Source organism: Saccopteryx leptura, chromosome 2 (assembly GCF_036850995.1).
Source record: "Saccopteryx leptura isolate mSacLep1 chromosome 2, mSacLep1_pri_phased_curated, whole genome shotgun sequence".
In the NCBI taxonomy this organism is placed as follows: Eukaryota; Metazoa; Chordata; class Mammalia; order Chiroptera; family Emballonuridae; genus Saccopteryx; species Saccopteryx leptura.
This window is the reverse complement of record NC_089504.1, coordinates 369,046,377-369,066,759: the sequence shown is the minus strand read 5'-3', so window position 1 is coordinate 369,066,759 and position 20,383 is coordinate 369,046,377. Positions and strand designations below refer to the sequence as shown.

Sequence of the window (20,383 nt, the reverse complement as noted above, 5' to 3'; positions counted from 1 at the left end):
CAGTGGATAAAGCAGGGGTCTAAAACTCAACTCAGCATGTGGGCCGCAGAGCAAGATCACAGCCGTTTGGCGGGCCGCACTAGGTCTACAAAAGGCAACTGTTATGCAACACTTTTCTCACTGCAGTTGAAAACAAAAAAAAATCAGTACAACAAGCACAATCGTACATGCAGTTTACTCAGTGTCACAAAACGACCAGAAACTGTAGTTCGCATCACAACTGCTGTTAACTAAGCTAATATCTAGCTAGGATGCTAGAGAAATGAAAAATACAAGTAGGCCCCTAGGCTTAATTTTATCCAAAATATTTTGAACTTCGTGGATTAGTCTGCGGGCCGCAAGTTTGAGACCCCTGGGATAAAGCATAGACCTGGAATGCTGAGGTCTTTGGTTTGAAACCCTGGGCTTGTCTTGTGAAGGCACATAAGGGAGTTGATACTTCCTGCTCTAACCCCCTTCTCTCTCTCCTAAAATAAATGAATAAAATCTTAAAGAAAAAAAAAGTGATCACTGGTTTCTAGAAACCCAGAGCCTTGAGCTTTAAATGTGATGTTTAAAGCACAGGAAACAAGACCTGGGCTTGTGCCAGGTGAAGAACTAGAAGAAAGAACTAGAAGAGAGAACTTCCCAGAGTGCCCAGATCGCTAAAGGTCCACCACCTCAATGAAAAGGCTAACTACAGTATTTAAAAAATAAAACAAAAGCTGCCCCACTAAAGAAGACAAGATATTTAGGAAACCTGTCTGCCTCCATGTCTGGCTCTGGCAGGAAGAAAAAAATCCCCTGAAAATGTATAACAGGTATATATCTTCATGAAGGATTAGAATTCAGATCCATATTGCCAACATGATCCAGTTTGATCCAAATTCAAACTGAAAAATCTATTCTTTATTGACTTCTTAGTCTAGTATTCTTTTCTTGTGTTCTTTATTGACTTCTTACCCTATGCCTAACTGGGACCAGAAGAAATAAATAGATGTATAACTCCTTAAGATGTTGAAATCGCAGCTTTAAGTCTTCCCATGGAGAAAACCTAGGCCCAATGGATTTATGGATGAGTGTATCAAACATTTAAGAAACAATTAATTCCAAGCTTAAACTTTTCAATTAGGAAAAAGGGACCACTCTTCAACTACAATATTTACAAAGCTGGTATAACCTTGGTAACGTAACCAGAGAAGGATAATACAAGAAAGGGCAATTATGGGCCAATCCTATATATATATATATATAATCATAGATGTAAAATCCTAAAGAAAATGTTAGCAATCTGAGTCCTGTGATTCATAACAAAGGTAATAAATACATCAAGGTCAAATTGACTCTACCCCAGGAATGTAAGGCTGGCTTAATATTACAAAATCTAATTTTATTGACTGCATTAACTGATTAAAAGGGGGAAAAAACACATCATCTCAGCAGATGTGGAAATTTTAGATTAAATTCAAAACCCATTCAAGATAAGTAGAAACAACAGGATATTTAAAACTTGTTAAAAAATAGGTACCAAACCAAAAGCCTACAACAAATATCACATTTAATGGTGAAATGTTTGAAGTAGTCCCTTTAAAATCATGAAGGAGACAAAACAGCTGCTGTGGTCACTTTCAGCATCTCACTGGTGGTCCTAGGCAGCACCAATAAGTTTTTGTTTTCAATTTGACTGTCTTATAGAAACCCAACAAAATCTATGGCCTTATAGAAAAAAATTATTCAGCAGGTTGCTTAATATCAGATCAGTATGCAAAATAAATTGCAATTCTTTCTATAAGTAACATATAAAAATACTATTTTAAAACAATATTTATAGTAGTAACAGAAAAATATGAAGTACTAAGGAATAAATCTAAAGATGTGACTTGTGCCTGACCAGGCGGTGGCACGGTGGATGGAGCGTTGGACGAGGATGTGGAGGACCCAGGTTCGAGACCCCGAGGTCACCGGCTTGAGTGTGGGCTCATCTGGTTTGAGCAGGGCTCACCAGCTTGAGCCCAAGGTCGCTGGCTTGGGCAAGCGGTTACTTGGTCTGCTGTAGCCCCCCAGTCAAGGCACATGTGGGGAATCAGTCGATGAGCAACCAGGGAGCCGTGGCGAAAGAGTTGATGTTTCTCATCTCTCCCCTTCCTGTCTGTCTGTCTCTCAATCAACCAACCAATCAATCAATAAAATAAAGATGTGACTGACCAAGAAGGAAAAATATTATTTATATAAAGCTTTATTGAAATACATTGAAAGACATAAGAAAATGGATACATACCATTTTAGGAAGATTCAATATAAAAATCTATTCTTACCAAATGAATCTTTCAACTATATATCAGCGCCCCTCCCCAAACAAAACAAACAAAAAACAGGCATCTTCCTGGAATGTGATAAACTGAATAAACAATTTATATGAAAGAGTAAAGGAATAAGAAAAGTCAAAGTGGTTTTGATGAATAAGAATAGGAAGAACTGACCTGCAAGTTATCAAGGCTTATTAAAAACCATAGTAAGCCAGTGAGCCACTGATACAGATAGACACAAACACACAAATGGAGGAGACTGGAGAACCCAGGACTAGACCACATGTAACACACCATAACATTACTGTTATTGGGGGAAAGGATGGACTAGTCAGTAAACAAGCAACTGTTCAAGTGGGGGGGAAAATGGATCTCTGATTTATAAGCCAAGAGCAACAACAACAAAAACCCAAAGAAAACATCCAGGTGCATTAAAGACCTACATGTGGCCTGACCAGGCGGTGACGCAGTGGCTAGAGCGTCAGACTGGAATGCAGAGGACCCAGGTTTGAGACCCCGAGGTCTCCAGCTTGAGCGCGGCCTCATCTGGTTTGAGCAAAAGCTCACCAGCTTGGACCCAAGGTCGCTGGCTCGAGCAAGGGGTAACTCAGTCTGCTGAAGGCCCGTGGTCAAGGCACATATGAGAAAGCAATCAATGAACAACTACGGTGTCGCAATGCGCAACGAAAAACTAATGATTGATGCTTCTCATCCCTCCATTCCTGTCTGTCTGTCCCTATCTATCCCTCTCTCTGACTCTCTGTTTGTCTCTGTGAAAAACAAAACAAACAAACAAACAAAAAAAAACCCTACATGTGAAATACCTCCAGAAGAAAATAAAGGAAGGAGTTTTCTCAATAAGACATAAAAACATAGACTATAAAGTAATAGGTAAAAGATTTTATATTAAAAAAATAAAACATCTATTCTTTAAAAGATACTGTTATGTTATTTTTTTTAAAATAGCTTCTAATAATTTAGATATACACTTAAATATGGAGGAATAAAATAATGCCTGGAATCTGCTTCAGAGGACTGTGGGGGCGGGGGCAGTGGGGAATGAGTAGGGTTACTGTTGATACAAGCTTGGCTCTGAATTAGCAATTGATGAAGCTGGATGTTGAGCATATGAGAATTAATCAAATTTTCTTTAAAAAAAGGTAAAAAGGAAAATAAGAATATGATGATGATAGGATACCAGTTTTCACCCACCAGATTAGCAAACATATTAAAATCTGATAATTCTAAGTGGTTAGCAAGAACATCAAACAGTGTGAACTCATATATAAATGGATAGGACTATAAATTTCCGCAACTAATTTGGAAGAAAATTTGCCATCTTCTACCAAAACTAAGTATGTGTATTCTTTATTACCCAGCTGTTCCCTATCTAGGCTAAATCCTAGAAAATTTTGTTCATGGAGACATGTACAAAAATGTTCAGAGGTTCATTGTTCATAATAGCAAAATCTAGAAACAACTAAATGTCCATTTGTAAAAGATGTGTGACTAAATAGTGGTTTACATAATGGATTGGAAGTGAATTTATGACAGTTTCATGCCTCAACATGGATAAATCTTACAAATGTGATAAACAAAAGGAATTTGCAAAATACATCAATACTATTTATATGAAGTATATATAAAACCATGTAAAAGTAAATACGTTGTCAGAGATGCATTCATATGTAATAAATTTCTAGACAAAAGCTAACAATGAGCCTGACCTGTGGTGTTAACAGTGGAATGCTGTGGTCACTGGTTCAAAACCCTGGGCTTGCCCAGTGAAAGCACATATGAGAAGCAACTACTATAAGTTGATGCTTCCTGATCCTCCTCCCCCCCTTCTCTCTCTAAAATTAACAAATAAAATCTTTAAAAAAAGGCTAAGAATGAGCCCTGGCTGCATAACTCTGTTGGTTAGAGTGTTGTCCCTATACACCAAGATTGCGGGTTCAAGCCCAGATCAGATGAGTCAGCCAATGAATGCATGGACGGGTGGAACAACAAATCAGTGTTTCTCTCTTTCTTCCTCTCTCTAACTCTCTAAAAATCAATAAAAAATTTTTAAAAAACTAATAATGATAAATTCCAACTTCAGAATAGTGGTTACTTCTGGTGGGAGGATGGAGGAAAATAACGGGCAAAAAGGGAGCACTGTAGGGATTGCAACGTTTTTGCTTCTTAGGCTGGTGGCAGGTACAGGAGTGCACATTATAGTATGCTTTAGTCCTTTTGTGCGTAATAAAATAATTCATAGTTCAAAATATACACAAATACTGACATACACCTGAAACTAATGTTATATGCCAATTTGGTCTCAATTACAAAATATACATAAGTATAAATATCTTTCAGTAAAAGGAGAAGTGAGAAAAGAGGCAAAAAAAGTATACATTGGGGGAACAAGAAATTCATTTTGGTTCAACAACAAATTTTACTAAGAACAGATGAATGAAACCTTGCCTCTTCTACCAGGTACATCATCATCTGCCAGAAGAAAAATGCTGTTTCTCTTGGTACAGAGGTGTAGAAGCTACTATGAAGCGTGAGTTCTAGTCAGACCTGTGATGAGGGCCCCAACTGTCCAAGCATCAGTGGGAGGGCTTTTGATCCCAGGTAAAAGATCTGTACTTTCCTTCTTTCACCCCACTGGCTTCTTGTCTATTCAGAATAGTTTCTAGGTTTGGGTCTTTAATGACAAGCATACAGTAAAAATACAGCACAGTGCTGAGTGCATTTTTCATGTAGCTTTCCAAAGTGAATGAAAGGAAAGAGAATGGAGCACATGAGTGTGAAAGACTTGATACCTGTGCCTTTCTCCTGACATGTCCCCAGGGCTTTCCCAGGCAACTGGAAAAATGATCCATGCTGAGACATGTACTCTAGGCTCCTAGCTGATTTATCAGGTGAGTCGCCTGTTCAGGAGGAAGGCATCTGTATACTAGTGCCTGATCCCACGGGAAGAAGACATAGGGATGTACCAGACTCATGTCCAATAAGGAGGCAAAACACTGGTGGTCATCTGGGTATCAGCACCTCCTCCTACCACCTCCAGTTTCTGGCTCCGCATGGCCTTCCTGGGGAGTCCCCAGCTTCCTCATGACCTTCCTGGGGGAGTCCCCAGCTTCCCCAGGGCCTTCCTGGGGGAAATCCCCAGCTTCCCCAGGGCCTTCCTGGGGGAGCCAACAATACTGGAAGCCTGCTGGGCAACCTGATCTCAGAATCACATACAAAGTGCTACCAGCTCAGGCCTTATCACTCCTGCTGGATCCAAGGCCCTGGGCTCTAATTTGATTTCCAGCTTTGTGCCAGCTTTCCAGGCCCCATGGTGAATGAGAAGTGTCAGCTGAGGGTCTGTAGATCTGAAAAAAGAACAAACAAAATCACAGGGCTTGTCACCCTCCCCCAATCCAGCATCTGTTTCCCCTAACAGGTCTCTAGCTCTTCTGACTTATTTTACTTCAAAACACGCTGTAATATAACGTCCTCCTCTAGATTTGCTTATGGGGTGGGGGTAGGGGGACAATTCTTCCCAATTATTTGCACAGCCTTGCCCTACTAAACCAGTGTTCTTCCTGGCATTTGCCCACCAATTGGTGGACATCTCCAACTTGACCTGCATGAGAGAAACTCATACTATGAATACTAACAATGATTATAATGGCTAAGACTTATTGGGGACTTGCTATGTGCCAGGCCCTGCTCTGAACACTTAGTGTATATACTTATTGAGGTACATGGTATATCCTTCTCGTTCCCAATGAGGAAACCAGGCAGAGGGCTTAAGTAACTGCCAGAGAAATACACGATGCCTTGAACTATTGGGCTATGGAGCTCTGCCCTGCCAGCGCGAGCAGGTCAGACGGCACCCCCGCCCCCCCTCCCCCCCGCCCCCCCTCCCCCCCCGCCCCCCCTCCCCCCCTCCCCCCCCTCCCCCCCCGCCCCCCCTCCCCCCCCGCCCCCCCCCTCCCCGCCGCCCCTCCGCGCAGGGCTTACAGCGCAGGATGGCCTCTTTGACTTGGCGGAAGCCTCGGTCCGGGCCGCGGCCATCTACGAAGTACATGAAGCGGAGCTCTGGCGGGTAGGCGGCCCTGGCAAGGCCTGCGAGCAGGGGGATGGTGCGGCCCTCGCCGCCGGGGGCCTGGCTCAGGGCCTGCAGCATCTGGTACCTGCACCACTGGTCTCGCAGGAAGCCGGGTGTGATGAGCAGCACACGGCAGTGGCTGCTGTCCAGCGCCCGGCACAGCTCGGACACGATGGCGCTGCCGGGGGCCGCGTCGCGTAGCTGCAGGAAGCAGCGCAGGCTAGCAGAGCCTCCCTCCAGGTAGGCCACCAACTCCTGCGCTGCCGCCAGGTCCTCCTCGCTGTGGCACACGCACACGTCGTAGTCCCTGCTCCAGCGGCTGCTGCTGGTGCTGCTGGCAATGCCCTCCTGTGACAGCGGCAGGGCGGGTGCTGTGGTCGGGGATGGGGCCAGAGCCGCACTGGGACCCGAGGCTGGGGGGTCATCCTGAGAGCCCTGTGGCGGAGTGTCACTGTCACCCGGGGCGCTTTCCTGGGACATAGACATCTCCTTGGGCTTCTTCGACAGGGCCTGCCGGAGCCAGCCTGCGGGAGACACCGCTCAGACCTGACCCCTGCTGCCCACCGCAGAGAGGGGCCGGGCCAGGAGTCCAGCCGCCCTCCTGCGCTGGCCAGCACCGCCCAGTTCCGACCCACTGCCTGGCTATTTGCACAGCCTCAGGTCGCACCCAAAGTTCCCACTATCTTAAAAGGTTTGGGGAAGACACAGGAACTCTGTTTTATAAGTCCTGGGATGTAATGTACAGCAAATAACTGTAGTTAATAATACTGTACTGCATATTTGAAAGTTACTAAGAGAATAAATTTGAAAAGTTCTCTACTTAAGAAAAAAAATTCTGTCATGTATGGTAACAGATATTAACTGGTGCTGATCATTTTGCAATATATGTAAATACTGAATCATGTTGTATACCTGAAACTAATATAATGTTGTATGACAGTTATACCTCAATTTTTTTTTCAGACTTGGTATAACAACAATATGAGAAAAGGAGAAGAACTCTTGGCTATTTTACCAGCCTGTTGGGAAAGATGATCTTGCTCTGTTCTGGGCCCTTTGATCCAGCTTACCCTAATCAGAGCTGATTAGTCAATCATATGTGCGTCTGTAAGCAGAGCTATGTGAAGCTAGAAGGATCAGTCAGTCACCAAACTCATTTTCAGCACTGAAGGGAGGCAAATCTGGCTTAAGGCGGACCACCCATTATGGGAGGGAAAGAGGCAGAGAGACTGGCATCTGTTTGGCTCTGAGAAATCTTAAAACTGTTGCTAAATGGGTATGGAATGAAAGTACGGAAGAAGGCTACTGCGCAGAGCCCCTGCAGAGCACAGAGTTTGGTGATCTAGAGCCTACACTTTGGCAGAGATCTGCTTGTGAACCAGTTGGCTTTCTGTATGACCTTAAGCAAGTCAGTCTGTGTCTCTATTTCCTTATCTGTAAAATGGGTTCATTTTAGTTGTTGGTGATTAACTGGGATAATGCAGTGTCTGGTATAGGGTCAGTATTCCATAATGATGTCAACTCAGCCTCCCCAGCTTTTGATAGGAACAGAAAGTTTGATGTTCTGGAAATTGATTTTTTTTCTCTCTCTCTCTCTGCTTGGCTCCTTCCTCCGAAGGATTCTGAAATATTTAGATGACAAGAGACCCAATGTTAAGTACTCAGCACTATCATTTTCGGGCTAGGAAAATTAGCTAAACACACCTGGAACACCTGCGCGTTAGGTTTGAAGGTTCCAATGACACATACCTCTTCTACTCATGCCACAAAGCACGGGGGCGCCAAAACCAAGACAGGAGTCCCCCACTGTCAGCATCCCTGCCCTTCTCCTGAGTTTGGGCCAGGCAGGCCTCCCACCGCACCACTAGGAATGCTGAGGAGCAAGAGCAGCGGTGGGAGTCTGCTTCCACTCACCAGCCATCTTGCCCAGAGGCTTCTTGGACCTGGAGCCAGAAGCTGGGAAGGAGGTGGATGATGCCATAGTATTAGGCTCAAAACTAACCCCATGAGACCAGGCATTGGTAAAGCAGGAGAAGGGAGGGGACCTAGTCTTGACTTCATGGAACAGCCATCCTACAAGAGACAGACAGAGAGGATCACAAAAGCTGTACTTATCTTATTCTCAGTCCCAGGAGATGGGCTCTGATGTTCTTTCTCTACTAATGCCTGATGAAGGCTCAGTCTTTAAATGGGTCCCTCAACCCTCATGGGAGAGATACCCATGTGATTGGGGCTGGTTTCTAGATAAAGCCAAATCTGTGTGGTGTGGTTAGACTTACAGAGAATGAGTTCAGCATGACCAGTAGAGTGGCTGCTCTCTGCTCCACCTGGCCTGGAATGCATTTGGGATCTGGGAAAGGGCAGCTGGCAGGTAGCTCTTTGCAGGGACTTCCTATGTAGATGCTGAAATGGGAAAAGGAAAATTGCTATTTGGACAAATAATTTTGTATCTAGGTAGACAGATGCTGAGAGAAGAGAGAAAAACTTTTCCTCTAAGTTGGCCTTCCCTTGAATAACTTCCTCTATGCATGCATGCATGTATGCATCCATCCATCTCTCTGTCCCTCAGCTGTCAGCTCAGGGAAGCAGTACCACAAAGTGGTAAAGACTACAGCCTGTGCAGGCCGAGTACTTTTTTTTTTTTTTTTAATTCATTTTTAGAGAGGAGAGAGAGAGAGACAGAGAGGGAGAGAGCAGAAAGAGAGACAGAGAGAGAGAAGGGGGGAGGAGCTGGAAGCATCAACTCCCATATGTGCCCTGACCAGGCAAGCCCAGGGTTTTGAACCGGCGACCTCAGCATTTCCAGGTCGACGCTTTATCCACTGCGCCACCACAGGTCAGGCCAGGCCGAGTACTTTTTATTAACTGTGGCCTTTGGCAAGCTACTTAATCTTGCTAAGCTTTAGCTTCTCCATCTGTAAATGGAAACGATACCAGAATCTGCTTTTCAGCATCACTGTGAAGATTACATGAGCTAATTTATGTAAAGTACTAATGGTATGTGGCCTATATGCTTGGAAAAAGTGTGGGATAGTATGTATTTAAAATCACCTCGATATTGTTTGTTTGTTTTTGTTTTTTTACAGAGACAGAGAGAGAGAGTCAGAGAGAGGGATAGACAGGGACAGACAGACAGGAATGGAGAGATGAGAAGCATCAATTATTAGTTGCAACACCTTAGTTGTTCATTGATTGCTTTCTCATATGTGTCTTGACCACAGGCCTTCAGCAGGCTGAGTACCCCCTTGCTCGAGCCAGTGACCTTGGGCTCAAGCTGGTGAGCTTTTGCTCAAACCAGATGAGCCTGCACTCAAGCTGGCGACCTCGGGGTCTTGAACCTGGGTCTTCCGCATCCCAGTCCGATGTTCTATCCACTGCGCCACCACCTGGTCAGGCAAAATTACCTCGATATTGGAAGGATATGTTATGTTCATGGTTTAGAAGACTCATATTGGCCCTGGCTGGTTGGTTCAATGGAGGGAGTTGTTGGCCCAGTGTGTAGACGTTCCGGTTTCAATTCCTGGTCAGGGCATACATAAGAAGTGACCATCTGCTTTTATTCCCTTCCCTCGCCACCCTTACCTCGTTCTTCTCCTCTCACAGCCAGTGGCTCGATTGGTTCGAGCATCAGCCCTGGACACTGAGGATAGTTCAGCTGGTCCCAGTGTCAGCCTGAGGATAGCTTGATTGATTGAAGCATGGGCCCCAGAGAGGGGTTATTGGGTGGATCTCACTTGGGGTGCATGCAGGAGTCTATCTCCCCTCCTCTCACTTAAAAATAAAATAAAAAAATAAAACTCAATATTGTCATCAATTTCCCCCAAACTAATTTTTAGATCAGTGCTATCCCACATTCCAGAAGGTTTTTGATTGGGCGTTGGTAAGGGATTGTCAGACTACTTCTAATTTTATATGGAAGGGAACAAGAATACGACAGATGGGTGACATGCCACATTCTCTTCCCACAACAATGACTGGGATGTCTCTGATGATAGAGACTTTTTCAGCCTGGGTTTCTGGGAGGACACCCTGTGGAGCAGAAACGGCCCTGATTTTAGACAAACCCAGAGATGAAGGGCTGGTAGAGAGCTTGGCTCTAGAGCTACGGAGCAACTGGAAAAGAACTGCTTCCTCATTCTTTGTTGAGTCTACAAAGGTCAAAAACAAACCCCGTGGGAACTTATATAGAAGCAACTTATATTATTAGACACACTAAAATAAGGGGTTTCAAAATGTAAAGAATGTCATTCTATATTGAACAATAATGTTTCGTTAATTGTTAAATGCTGAACACCCCTATGTGAAGCTGACCAATGTAAGAGGTACTGTTGATTCATGAAAATGTATCAAAGTTAAAAAAAAAAAAAAAAGAACTTAAAAAGGGCAGCAGCGCCTGACCAGGCGGTGGCGCAGTGGATAGAGCGTCGGACTGGGATGCGGAGGACCCAGGTTCGAGACCCCGAGCTCGCCAGCTTGAGCACGGGCTCATCTGGTTTGAGCAAAAGCCCACCAGCTTGAACCCAAGGTCACTGGCTCCAGTAAGGGGTTATTGGTCTGCTGAAGGCCCACGGTCAAGGCACATATGAGAAAGCAATCAATGAACAACTAAGGTGTTGCAATGCGCAACGAAAAACTAATGATTGATGCTTCTCATCTCTCTCCGTTCCCATCTATCTGTCCCTGTCTATCCCTCTCTCTGACTCACTGTCTCTGTAAAAAATAAATAAATAAATAAAAAAAAATGACTTGGTTTGCAGTCATAAAAAAAAAAAGGGCAGCAGCAAGGGGGGCTGAAAGAGGAGTTGGAATGGGTGCGGGAATCAGAGAGACACATCTCACAGAAAAGCAGCTAGCTGCTACGGCAGCCAAAAGCACATGAACAGGTAAACTTTAGTGTACGTATGTGTTTCTTCTCCTGACTACCATCTTTCTGCATGTATAAGACGCGTCCTTTTCCAAAAAACTTGGGGTCTAAAAACTGGGTGCGTCTTATACAGTGGTTGTAGATTTTTTTTACTTCCGTTTCCTACTTTTTCGAGCAGATGAGGAATTGTATGAATTTTATGATGAATAAAACTTGAGTTCAATAACTTTATGTAATACACTTTTTTCCAAATTTCGAGTCCAAAAATTAAGGTGTGTCTTATACACGAGAGCGTCTTATACATGGGGAAATATGGTAATAGTCTCTGTATTTCAGACAGCCTAAGTGCTGGGCCAAAGGTAAGGCACTGTCAGGTTTTGAAATCCTTTTCTGGCCAGGTGTTACTGTCTCTTGACATGTTCATTTTAACCATTCAAGATATCCCTTTTTTTCCCAGTAGTAAACAGATGTCACTTAGTTTTTAGAGTATTTAAATTGTTTTTCAATATTGTTTTAATTTAAAATTTGTTATCTGGTATTGATACACTTACAAACTGGAGAATCATTTGATATTTTAATGATAGCTTAAAGATGAAAAACTAATGTAAAACTTTACTCAACAGATGTAGATTTTAAAGTTTTAGTTTCTCATTTTACAAAACGACTTGCCATTCTGGCATTATGTGACTTTGGGTAATTGCCTTTTTTCATTGTTTGGTTAAGAAGAAATCCAGGATTTCTGGTCAAGATGGCAGCATAGGTAAGCACAGTGCTCAAATCTTTCACAACTACATCAAAATTACAACTTAACTACAGAACAACCATCATTTAGAACCACTAAATCTAGCTAAATGGAAGTCCTACAATCATTTAGCTAGATTTCAGTGGTTCTGAATTCTATCTACCTACCTACCTACCTATCATTTATCTATCTATCTATCTACCATCTATTTTAGAAAGAGAAAGAGACAAAAAGGGTGAGAGAGGGAAGGAAGAGAGGTGAGAAGCATCAATTCTTACTTGCATCACTTTAGTTGTTCATTGACTGCTTTTCATATGTGCCTTGACCCGGGTGGGAGAGTTCAAGCCAAACCAGTCACCCTTGCTCAAGCTGGTGACTCTGCGCTCAAGCTAGTGATCTTGCACTCAAGCTGGCGAACCTGTGTTCAAGCTGGCAAGCCCTCGCTCAAGCCGATGATCCTCCTGTGCTCTGGCTGGCACCCCTGGGGTTATGAACCCGAGCCCTCAGCATCCTGGGCCAACAATCCACTGTGCCACTACCAGTCAGATACAATGAGGAATTTAAAGAAGAAGCCACATCAAGACAACAGGTAGAAGGGACAGAGATGCAGAACAAAATGTCCCACACCCACGTGTGACAGTTTAACATCAGCAGGGATATCTCAGATGCAGAGGTTCCCTCTGAGGAGTGAGGCGTCCCAACCCACACCAGGCTTCCCAGCCCCGGGTTCTAGTGCCAGGGAGAGAAGTCCCCATAACTTCTGGCTGTAAAAACAAGTGGGGATTGTAGCCTAGTGAAATGAAGAGCTGCAGGAGTTCCAGGAGTGCCTCTTAAAGGGCCTGCACACAGATTTACTGGAATTCATTCCTTCGGAGCTCCAGCACTGGGGCAGCTTGAAAGGAACTAGGGACATACAGGAAGGTACTGGATTGTCTGGCATCAGGGCAAGAACTAGGTGGGCAGCTTTCCGCCAGTTAAAAGAGCTGTCAGACGCCACTGTTTCTTTACCAAGACACCTCAACTCCCACCCCACAAAGCCAGCAAGCAGGTTCCATATCTGAGTATCCATCAACCTGGCTCCAAGTGTTTGCCCCACCCTGGTGATTCCCTGATACCTGGCTTTACTCAACTTTTGGGCCTGGGGGTCAATAACTCCCAGTGATGGCAACGATGATCAAGGCTCAACTACAATAGGACAGTGCACACAGCCCACACAGGGCAGCACCTGGAGCACCCAGCTTGGGTGACTGGAGAAGCAGTGCCATGGGTCCTACAGGACACCTACTCCACAAGGCCACTCTACCAAGTCGGGTGGACATAACAGCTTTACCTAATACATAGAAACAAACACAGGGAAGCAGCCAAAATGCAGAAACAAAAAACATGCCCCAAATCTAAGAACAGGAGAAATATCCAGAAAAAAAACTAAACAAAATGGAGGCAAGCAACCTATCAGAGTTCAAAACAATAGTTAAAAGGATGCTCAAGAACCTTAGGACACAGAAAATAAAAAGAAGCAGTAAGAAATGAAGGCTACACTAACTGTAATGCAGAATAATTTACAGGAATCAACAGTAGAGTAGATGAAGCCAAGAATCAAACCAGCAATTTAGAATATAAGGAAGCAAAAAACACCTAATCAGAACAGCACAAAGAAAAAAGAATCCAAAAAAATGAAGACATTGTAAGGAGCCTCTGAGACAACTTCAAGCACACCAACATTTGCATCATGGAGGTGCTGGAAGAAGAGAGAGAGCAAGAAATCGAAAACCTATTTCAAAAAATAATGACAGAAAACTTACCTAACCTAGTGAAGGATTAGACATATCAGTCCAGGAAGCACAGTGAATCCCAAAAAAGATGAACCCAAAGAGGCACACCAAGACACATCATAATTAAAATGTAAAAGGTTAAAGCCAAAGAGAAAATCTTTTTTTTTTTTTTAATTTTTATTTTTTTATTTTTCTGAAGCTGGAAACGGGGAGAGACAGTCAGACAGACTCCCGCATGCACCCGACTGGGATCCACCCGGCACGCCCAACAGGGGGCGACGCTCTGCCCACCAGGGGGCGATGCTCTGCCCCTCCAGGACGTCACTCTGCTGCGACCAGAGCCACTCTAGCGCCTGGGGCAGAGGCCAAGGAGCCATCCCCAGCGCCCCGGCCATCTTTGCTCCAATGGAGCCTTGACTGCGGGAGGGGAAGAGAGAGACAGAGAGGAAGGAGGGGGGGGTGGAGAAGCAAATGGGCGCTTCTCCTATATGCCCTGGCCGGGAATTGAACCCGGGTCCCCCGCACGCCAGGCCGACGCTCTACCGCTGAGCCAACCGGCCAGGGCCAGGAGAAAATCTTAATAGCAGTAAGAGAAAAGCAGTTAAGTAACCTACAAGGGAGCTCCCATAGACTGTCAGCTGAGTTCCAACAGAAACATTTCAGGCCAGGAGGGTGTGGCAAGAAATATTCAAAGTGATAAAAATCAAGAACCTACAACCGAGATTACTCTACCCAGCAGAGCTATCATTCAGAATTGAAGGACATATAAAGAGCTTCCCAGACAAGAAAAAGCTAAAGGAGTTCATCACCATCAAACCAGTACTACATGCAATATTAAAGTCAGAAGAAGACAAAGAAGAAAGGAAAAGAAGAGAAAGAAGAGGATGAGGAAGAAGAAGAAGGAAGAAGAAAGAAAACATAAAAATATGAACAAAGCCTGACCAGGTGGTGGTGGCGCAGTGGATAGAGCGTCGGACTGGGATGCGGAGGACCCAGGTTCGAGACCCTGAGGTCGCCAGCTTGAGCGCAAGCTCATCTGGTTTGAGCAAAGCTCACCAGCTTAGACCCGAGGTTGCTGGCTTGAGCAAGAGGATACTTGGTCTGCTGAAGGCCCACAGTCAAGGCACATCTGAGAAAGCAGTCAATGAACAACTAAGGTGTCGCAACAAAAAAACCCCCAAAAACTGATGATTGATGCTTCTCATCTCTCTCCATTCCTGTCTGTCTGTATCTATCTATCCCTCTCTCTCTCTCTCTGTCTCTGTAAAAAAAAAAATAAAAAAAAGAACAAAATGGCAATAAATACATATCTATCAACAATTAAATCTAAAAAATAAAATAAATGAACAAGCAGAATAGAAACAGACTCACAGATACAGAGAACATTTTGAGGGTTGCCAGTGGGAGTGTTTGGGGAGATGGGTGAAATAGGTGAGGAGATTAAGGAGTACAAATTGGTTATTACAGAACAGTCACAGGGATATAAAGTACGGCATAGGGAATATAGTCAATAATATAATAACTATGTATGGTGTCAGATGGGTATGAGACTTATCAAGATGATCACTTATTAAGTTATACTGATTAGGCACATATAATGCCTAATCACTGGGTTGTACTCCTGAAACTAATAATATTGATGTCAACTGTAATTGAAAAATAAAAAATGACTATGAAAAAAAAAAAAAGAAGAAATCTAGTTGCCCAACAGTATATGCCACTGGAAGTGGGTTGGTATAAGTCCTGTGACTAACATTATGGAAAAGTTTAAGCACCGCAAATATGTACACCATCTTTGACAGATAATAATTGAGCAAGATGCCAGATAAGTTCCATTAGCCATATACACTGTCTACTTCCTGGAGCCTAAAACCCCAAAACACCTTCCTTCTTACTTTTCAGTTCTTGTGCAGCTAAAGCTGTGGAGCTATTATACCCAAATATGCTTTAATATTTATAAGATTTATAATAGTTATAAATATAATAGTTTATAATATTGAGATTTAGGAGACATAGTTGTCAAGCAGATAAGATATTTTATTCAACCAACATTGAAACACCTAAATATGTAAAGCAAGTCTTGATAGACATAAAGGGAGATACTGATAGTAATATAATAGTAGTAGGAAATTTTAACACCCCACTGACATCAATGGATAGATCTTCCAGACAGAAAATTAACTAAGAAAAAGAGGCTTTAGATGACACATTACTCCAGATGAATGTAATAGATATTTTCAGAACATTTCACCCCAAATAAGTAGAATATATTGATATATTCTTTTTTTTTCTGAAGTGAAAAGTGGGAAGGCAGAGAGACAGACTCCTGCATGTGCCTGATTGGGATCCACCTGGCAAGCCCACTAGGGGGCAATGCTCCATTGCAACTGGAGCCATTCTAGTGTCTGAGACAGAGGCCATGGAGCCATCCTCAGTGCCCGGGCCAACTTTGCTCCAATGGAGCCTTGCTGTGGTAGGGGAAGAGAGAGATAGAAAGGAGAGGGGGGAAAAGTGCAGAAGCAGATGGGCACTTCTCCTGTGTGCCCCGGCTGGGAATTAAACCCAGGACATCCATACGCTGGGCCAGTGCTCTACCACTGAGCAAACCGGCCAGGGCAGAATATATATTCTTTTCAAGTGCACATGGAACATTTTCCATGACAGACCACATGTCAGGATGCAAAACAAGTCTCAATAAATGTAAAAAGACTAAAATCTTATCAAGCACCTTCTCCAACTACAGCAGTATGGAACTACGAATCAATTACAAAAAGAAATCTGAAAAACACAAACACATTGAGGCTAAATAACATGTTATTAAACAATGAATGAGTTAACAATGAGATCAAGGAAGAAATCAAAAGATACCTTGCAGCCCTGGCTGACTGGCTCAGTAGATAGAGCGTTGGCCCAGCATGTGGACGTCCCAAGTTTGATCCCCAGTCAGGACACACAGGAAAAACAATCATCTACTTCTCTTCCCTCCCTCCCCCACTTCTCTCTCTCTTCCCCTGCCAGTGGCTCAACTGGTTCAAGTGTTGCCCCAGGCACTGAGGATAGCTCCGTTGATTCAAGCATTGACTTCAGACAGGGGTTGCCAGGTGGATTCCGGTTGGGGTGCATGCAGGAGTCTGTCTCTATTTCCCCTCCTGTTACTAAGAAAAAAGAAAGGATACCTTGAGAAAAATGAAAATGATAACATAACAACTCCAAATCTATATGACATAGCAAAAGCAGTCCCTAAGAAGGAAATCCATAGCAATACAGGCCAATCTCAAGAAACAAGAAAAAACCTCAAATAAACAATCTAACCTTACACCTAAAGGAAATAAAGAAAAACAAACTCCAAAGTGAGTAGAAGTGAGGCTATAATAAAGATCAGAGTGGCCGTGCCTGACCTGTGGTGGCGCAGTGGATAAAAGCGTTGACCTGGAACACTGAGGTTGCCGGTTCAAAACCCTAGGCTTGCCCGGTCAAGGCACATATGGGAGTTGATGCTTCCTGCTCCTCCCCCCTTCTCTCTCTTTCTCTCTCTCTCTTTCTCTCTCCCCCCCCCCTCTAAAATGAATAAATAAATAAAAATAATTTTTAAAAAATCAGAGTGGAAATAAACAGAAACAAAATGGAGTCTAAATTAAAAAATACAAAAGATCAATGAAACAAACAGGAAAAGATCAATGAAACCAAGAGCTGGTTCTTTGAGAAGATAAACAAGATTGATAAACCTTTCAACTCAGACTTATTAGAGAGAGAGAACCCAAATAAGTAAAATCAGAAGGAGGAGAAGTAAAATGAAGGAGGAGAAGTAACAACTGACACCACAGAAATATATAGAACTATACTAGACTATATGCCAACAACTGGACAATCTGGAAAAAAATGGATAAATTCTTAGAAACATACAATCTTCAAAGACTGAATCAAGAAAAAAACAAAATTTGGACAGATCTATTTCAACCAATAAAACTGAAGCAGTAATCAAAAAACTCTGTCATCCCAATGCACCAAGGTTGCAGGTTCAATCACAGGTCAGGGCACATACAAGAATCAAACAAACATAAATGAATAGAACAAGTTAAAATAAATTGTGGTCTATCTATATAGTGCAACATGACACAATAATGAGAACAAATAAACTACTGCCAAATGCAACTTCTGTGAACCTCACATGTTAGTATAAAATGCCATACACCAAAAGAACATAACATACAGTTCCATGTAACAAAAGTTCAAAACCGAGTAAAAACTATTTTATGAAACTGGAGCCAGGTTAGTAGTTACACTTAGGTGGAAGCAGTGATTTGAAGTGGGGTGTGAGATAGTTTCTGGAGAGCTAGAAATGTTTTGTTTATTCTGGATGCAGTTTGCACAGGAAATGTTCACTTAGGATTTGTGCAATTAAAAAGAAGTTTTTAAAAAAAACAACTAGATATGACAGTCAGTCATTCCTGACCCCTGGTGAACTGGGTGAGCTTTAGAACTCCCCTCTCTAAGTTGCACTTATCCGAGTGGGCTGTGATGTCTAATTTACTGTCTATCTTCAGGAGGAAGAGGAGGGCTGAATCTGTCCTGTTCAACGGTGTCACTCGAGCACTTTCCCTGTTTGCCCAGACCATGGCAACTGCTGGTGAAATGATTGTGGAGGGAATGTCCCGACAGGTCGCCACCCTAAGTAAAGTCATGTTCTTGCTGAAACATGGTCATAAAGCCAATCTAAGAGCACAGGGAGAGGCAGTGCGCGGAGCTGGGAAGGCTGCAGGAGGTCGTGGGGAAAACAACCCGACGGAGGGCTCCCTGAACCAGCTTCTTTGCGACAGATGGTGACAGCTGTCTCAAGGGCCCTTTTCATCCTATTTCCGCGCTCTGGGTGCCGGGGGCAGCTGGTAAACGGGCAGGAGGGAGGGAGAAGGCGGATCGGCAGGCTTGCCCGGGGCTGGGCCGAGTGCGGAGCAGCCTGTCCTCCCTCTCCGGCCCCCGGACCCACCCGAGGGGCCCCACCGTTCCCCCCGACCTGCTCCGGGCGCTCACCTGCGGGGCCGGGCTGCAGTGCGGGCGGCTTGGTGCGGGCTTGGTGCGGGCTGGGCGCGGCGCCAAAGCTCGCGCGGAGGGGAAGTACGCGCGCGGCCGGGAGCCACTCCTCACCCGGAAGCGCCCGGCGCGTCCCGCCTCGCCCCGCGCTGGGCCCCGCGGCTCCCGGTGCGGGCGGGGCCAGCCCGGTGCCAGGGTCGTTCCTGCCGCTGGACTCGCTGGCATCCACGGAGTTACCACTTGGGCAGCAACTTGCAGACAAGCCCTTCCCCACCAGGGACACCCGGAGTCTCGGGAAGAGAGTCCCTGGCTCTCCCGGCTCTGCGCCCGGGTCCCTGGTTCCCTCCGCTCAGCGTGCCCTCCCCTTTCCCAGCTCTGTTCTCTACGCCCTGCATCTGGCAAGAGTCATCTTTGTAGCCCTTACTCCTCCCTTCCTTCCCCAAATCCCCGCTGCACTGGGTGTTATTTGGAGCCTGTGCCCCCACGGCTTAGCCCTTGTATTAGGCTGAAATACAATATTAGATGGGCCCTGGGGACCCATCTTCTGGCTCCAGCCGGCGCAGGGAGGCACGGAGCCCAGTGCAGCAGGAACCCTGCCCTAGCTCGGTGCTGGCGCCCAGGCGAAGACGGCTTCGTGCCTAGCTCTCGCACAGTTCAGTAGTGACACAGTCACAGTGATGACTACAGGACTCTCCTAGTCGCCTGAATAAGGCCCGCGGGAGAGCTGTGCTCACTAATGCCTTAAGGCAGTGGTTCTCAAACTTCTTGAAGTCGGGGCAAATTTAAAATCCTACAAATAATTGTAGGCGCTCTATCTACAAATTTCTGAGGAATGTTATAATAATTAAGTCAAATATTAAAGAAAAAATATAAAAGTCCAAGCGTGCGTTTATGGTAATTAAATGAAATAAATACAACAAAATTAAACTTATTCTGACATTAAAAACCATTTATTTGGCCCTGGCTGGTTGGCTCAGCGGTAGAGCGTCGGCCTGGCGTGCGGGGGACCAGGGTTCGATTCCCTGCCAGGGCACATAGGAGAAGCGCCCATTTGCTTCTCCACCCCTCCACCCCTCCTTCCTCTCTGTCTCTCTCTTCCCCTCCTGCAGCCCAGGCTCCATTGGAGCAGGGATGGCCCAGGCGCTGGGGATGGCTCCTTGGCCTCTGCCCCAGGCGCTAGAGTGGCTCTGGTCGTGGCAGAGCGACGCCCCGGAGGGGCAGAGCATCGCCCCTTGGTGGGCAGAGCGTCCCTGGTGGGCGTGCCGGGTGGATCCCAGTCGGGCGCATGCGGGAGTCTGTCTGACTGTCTCTCCCGTTTCCAGCTTCAGAAAAATACCAAAACCCCCCCAAAAAAACCATTTATTTATTTATTTTTCTTAACTTGGAAACAGGGAGGCAGTCAGACTCCCGCATGCAACCTACCAGGATCCACTCCGCACACCCACCAGAGGCATCGCTCTGTTGCAGAGCCATTCTAGCGCCTGAGGCAGAGGCCACAGAGCCTTCCTCAGCGCCCGGGCCAACTTTGCTCCAATGGAGCCTTGGCTGCAGGAGGGGAAGAGAGAGACAGAGAGGGAGGAAAGGAAATGGGGAGGGGTGGAGAAG

The 20,383-nt window shown here is 44.9% G+C and overlaps 1 protein-coding gene across 6 annotated transcripts; it reads right to left on the bottom strand.

Moving 5' to 3' along the window:
- Window positions 1-4,533: 4,533 nt before the first annotated feature.
- On the bottom strand, window positions 4,534-19,116 carry TIRAP (TIR domain containing adaptor protein). Of its 6 annotated transcripts, XM_066365190.1 has the most exons (6): window positions 18,779-18,832; window positions 16,619-16,905; window positions 16,473-16,528; window positions 8,652-8,776; window positions 6,285-6,896; window positions 4,534-5,650 (listed from the first exon to the last, which is right to left on the bottom strand). In XM_066365190.1, exons 4-6 carry the CDS (start codon window positions 8,713-8,715, stop codon window positions 5,631-5,633), a joined length of 696 nt encoding a protein of 231 aa, XP_066221287.1. In that variant the 5' UTR covers window positions 8,716-8,776; window positions 16,473-16,528; window positions 16,619-16,905; window positions 18,779-18,832; the 3' UTR covers window positions 4,534-5,630. The 6 variants fall into 6 exon arrangements, with proteins under 6 accessions (XP_066221287.1, XP_066221289.1, XP_066221290.1 ...); XM_066365192.1 differs by lacking the exon at window positions 16,473-16,528 and having other exon boundaries at window positions 8,652-8,775; XM_066365193.1 differs by lacking the exons at window positions 16,473-16,528; window positions 16,619-16,905 and adding an exon at window positions 9,955-10,143 and having other exon boundaries at window positions 8,652-8,775; window positions 18,779-18,801.
- Between the last annotated feature and the right edge of the window lie 1,267 nt (window positions 19,117-20,383).

What these genes read in the sequence shown, in the direction of transcription:
- TIRAP (XM_066365187.1), bottom strand. Translation starts at nt 19,003, where the DNA reads ATGCCAGCGAGTCCAGCGGCAGGAACGACCCTGGCACCGGGCTGGCCC. An exon ending in ACTGCAGCCCGGCCCCGCAG is followed by an intron (nt 8,776 to 18,778) that starts GTGAGCGCCCGG and finishes TTCCCATTTCAG; the next exon opens with CATCTACATAGGAAGTCCCT. An exon ending in CAAAGAGGCCATCCTGCGCT is followed by an intron (nt 5,651 to 6,284) that starts GTAAGCCCTGCG and finishes TTCTTTTTTCAG; the next exon opens with ATCTACAGACCCTCAGCTGA.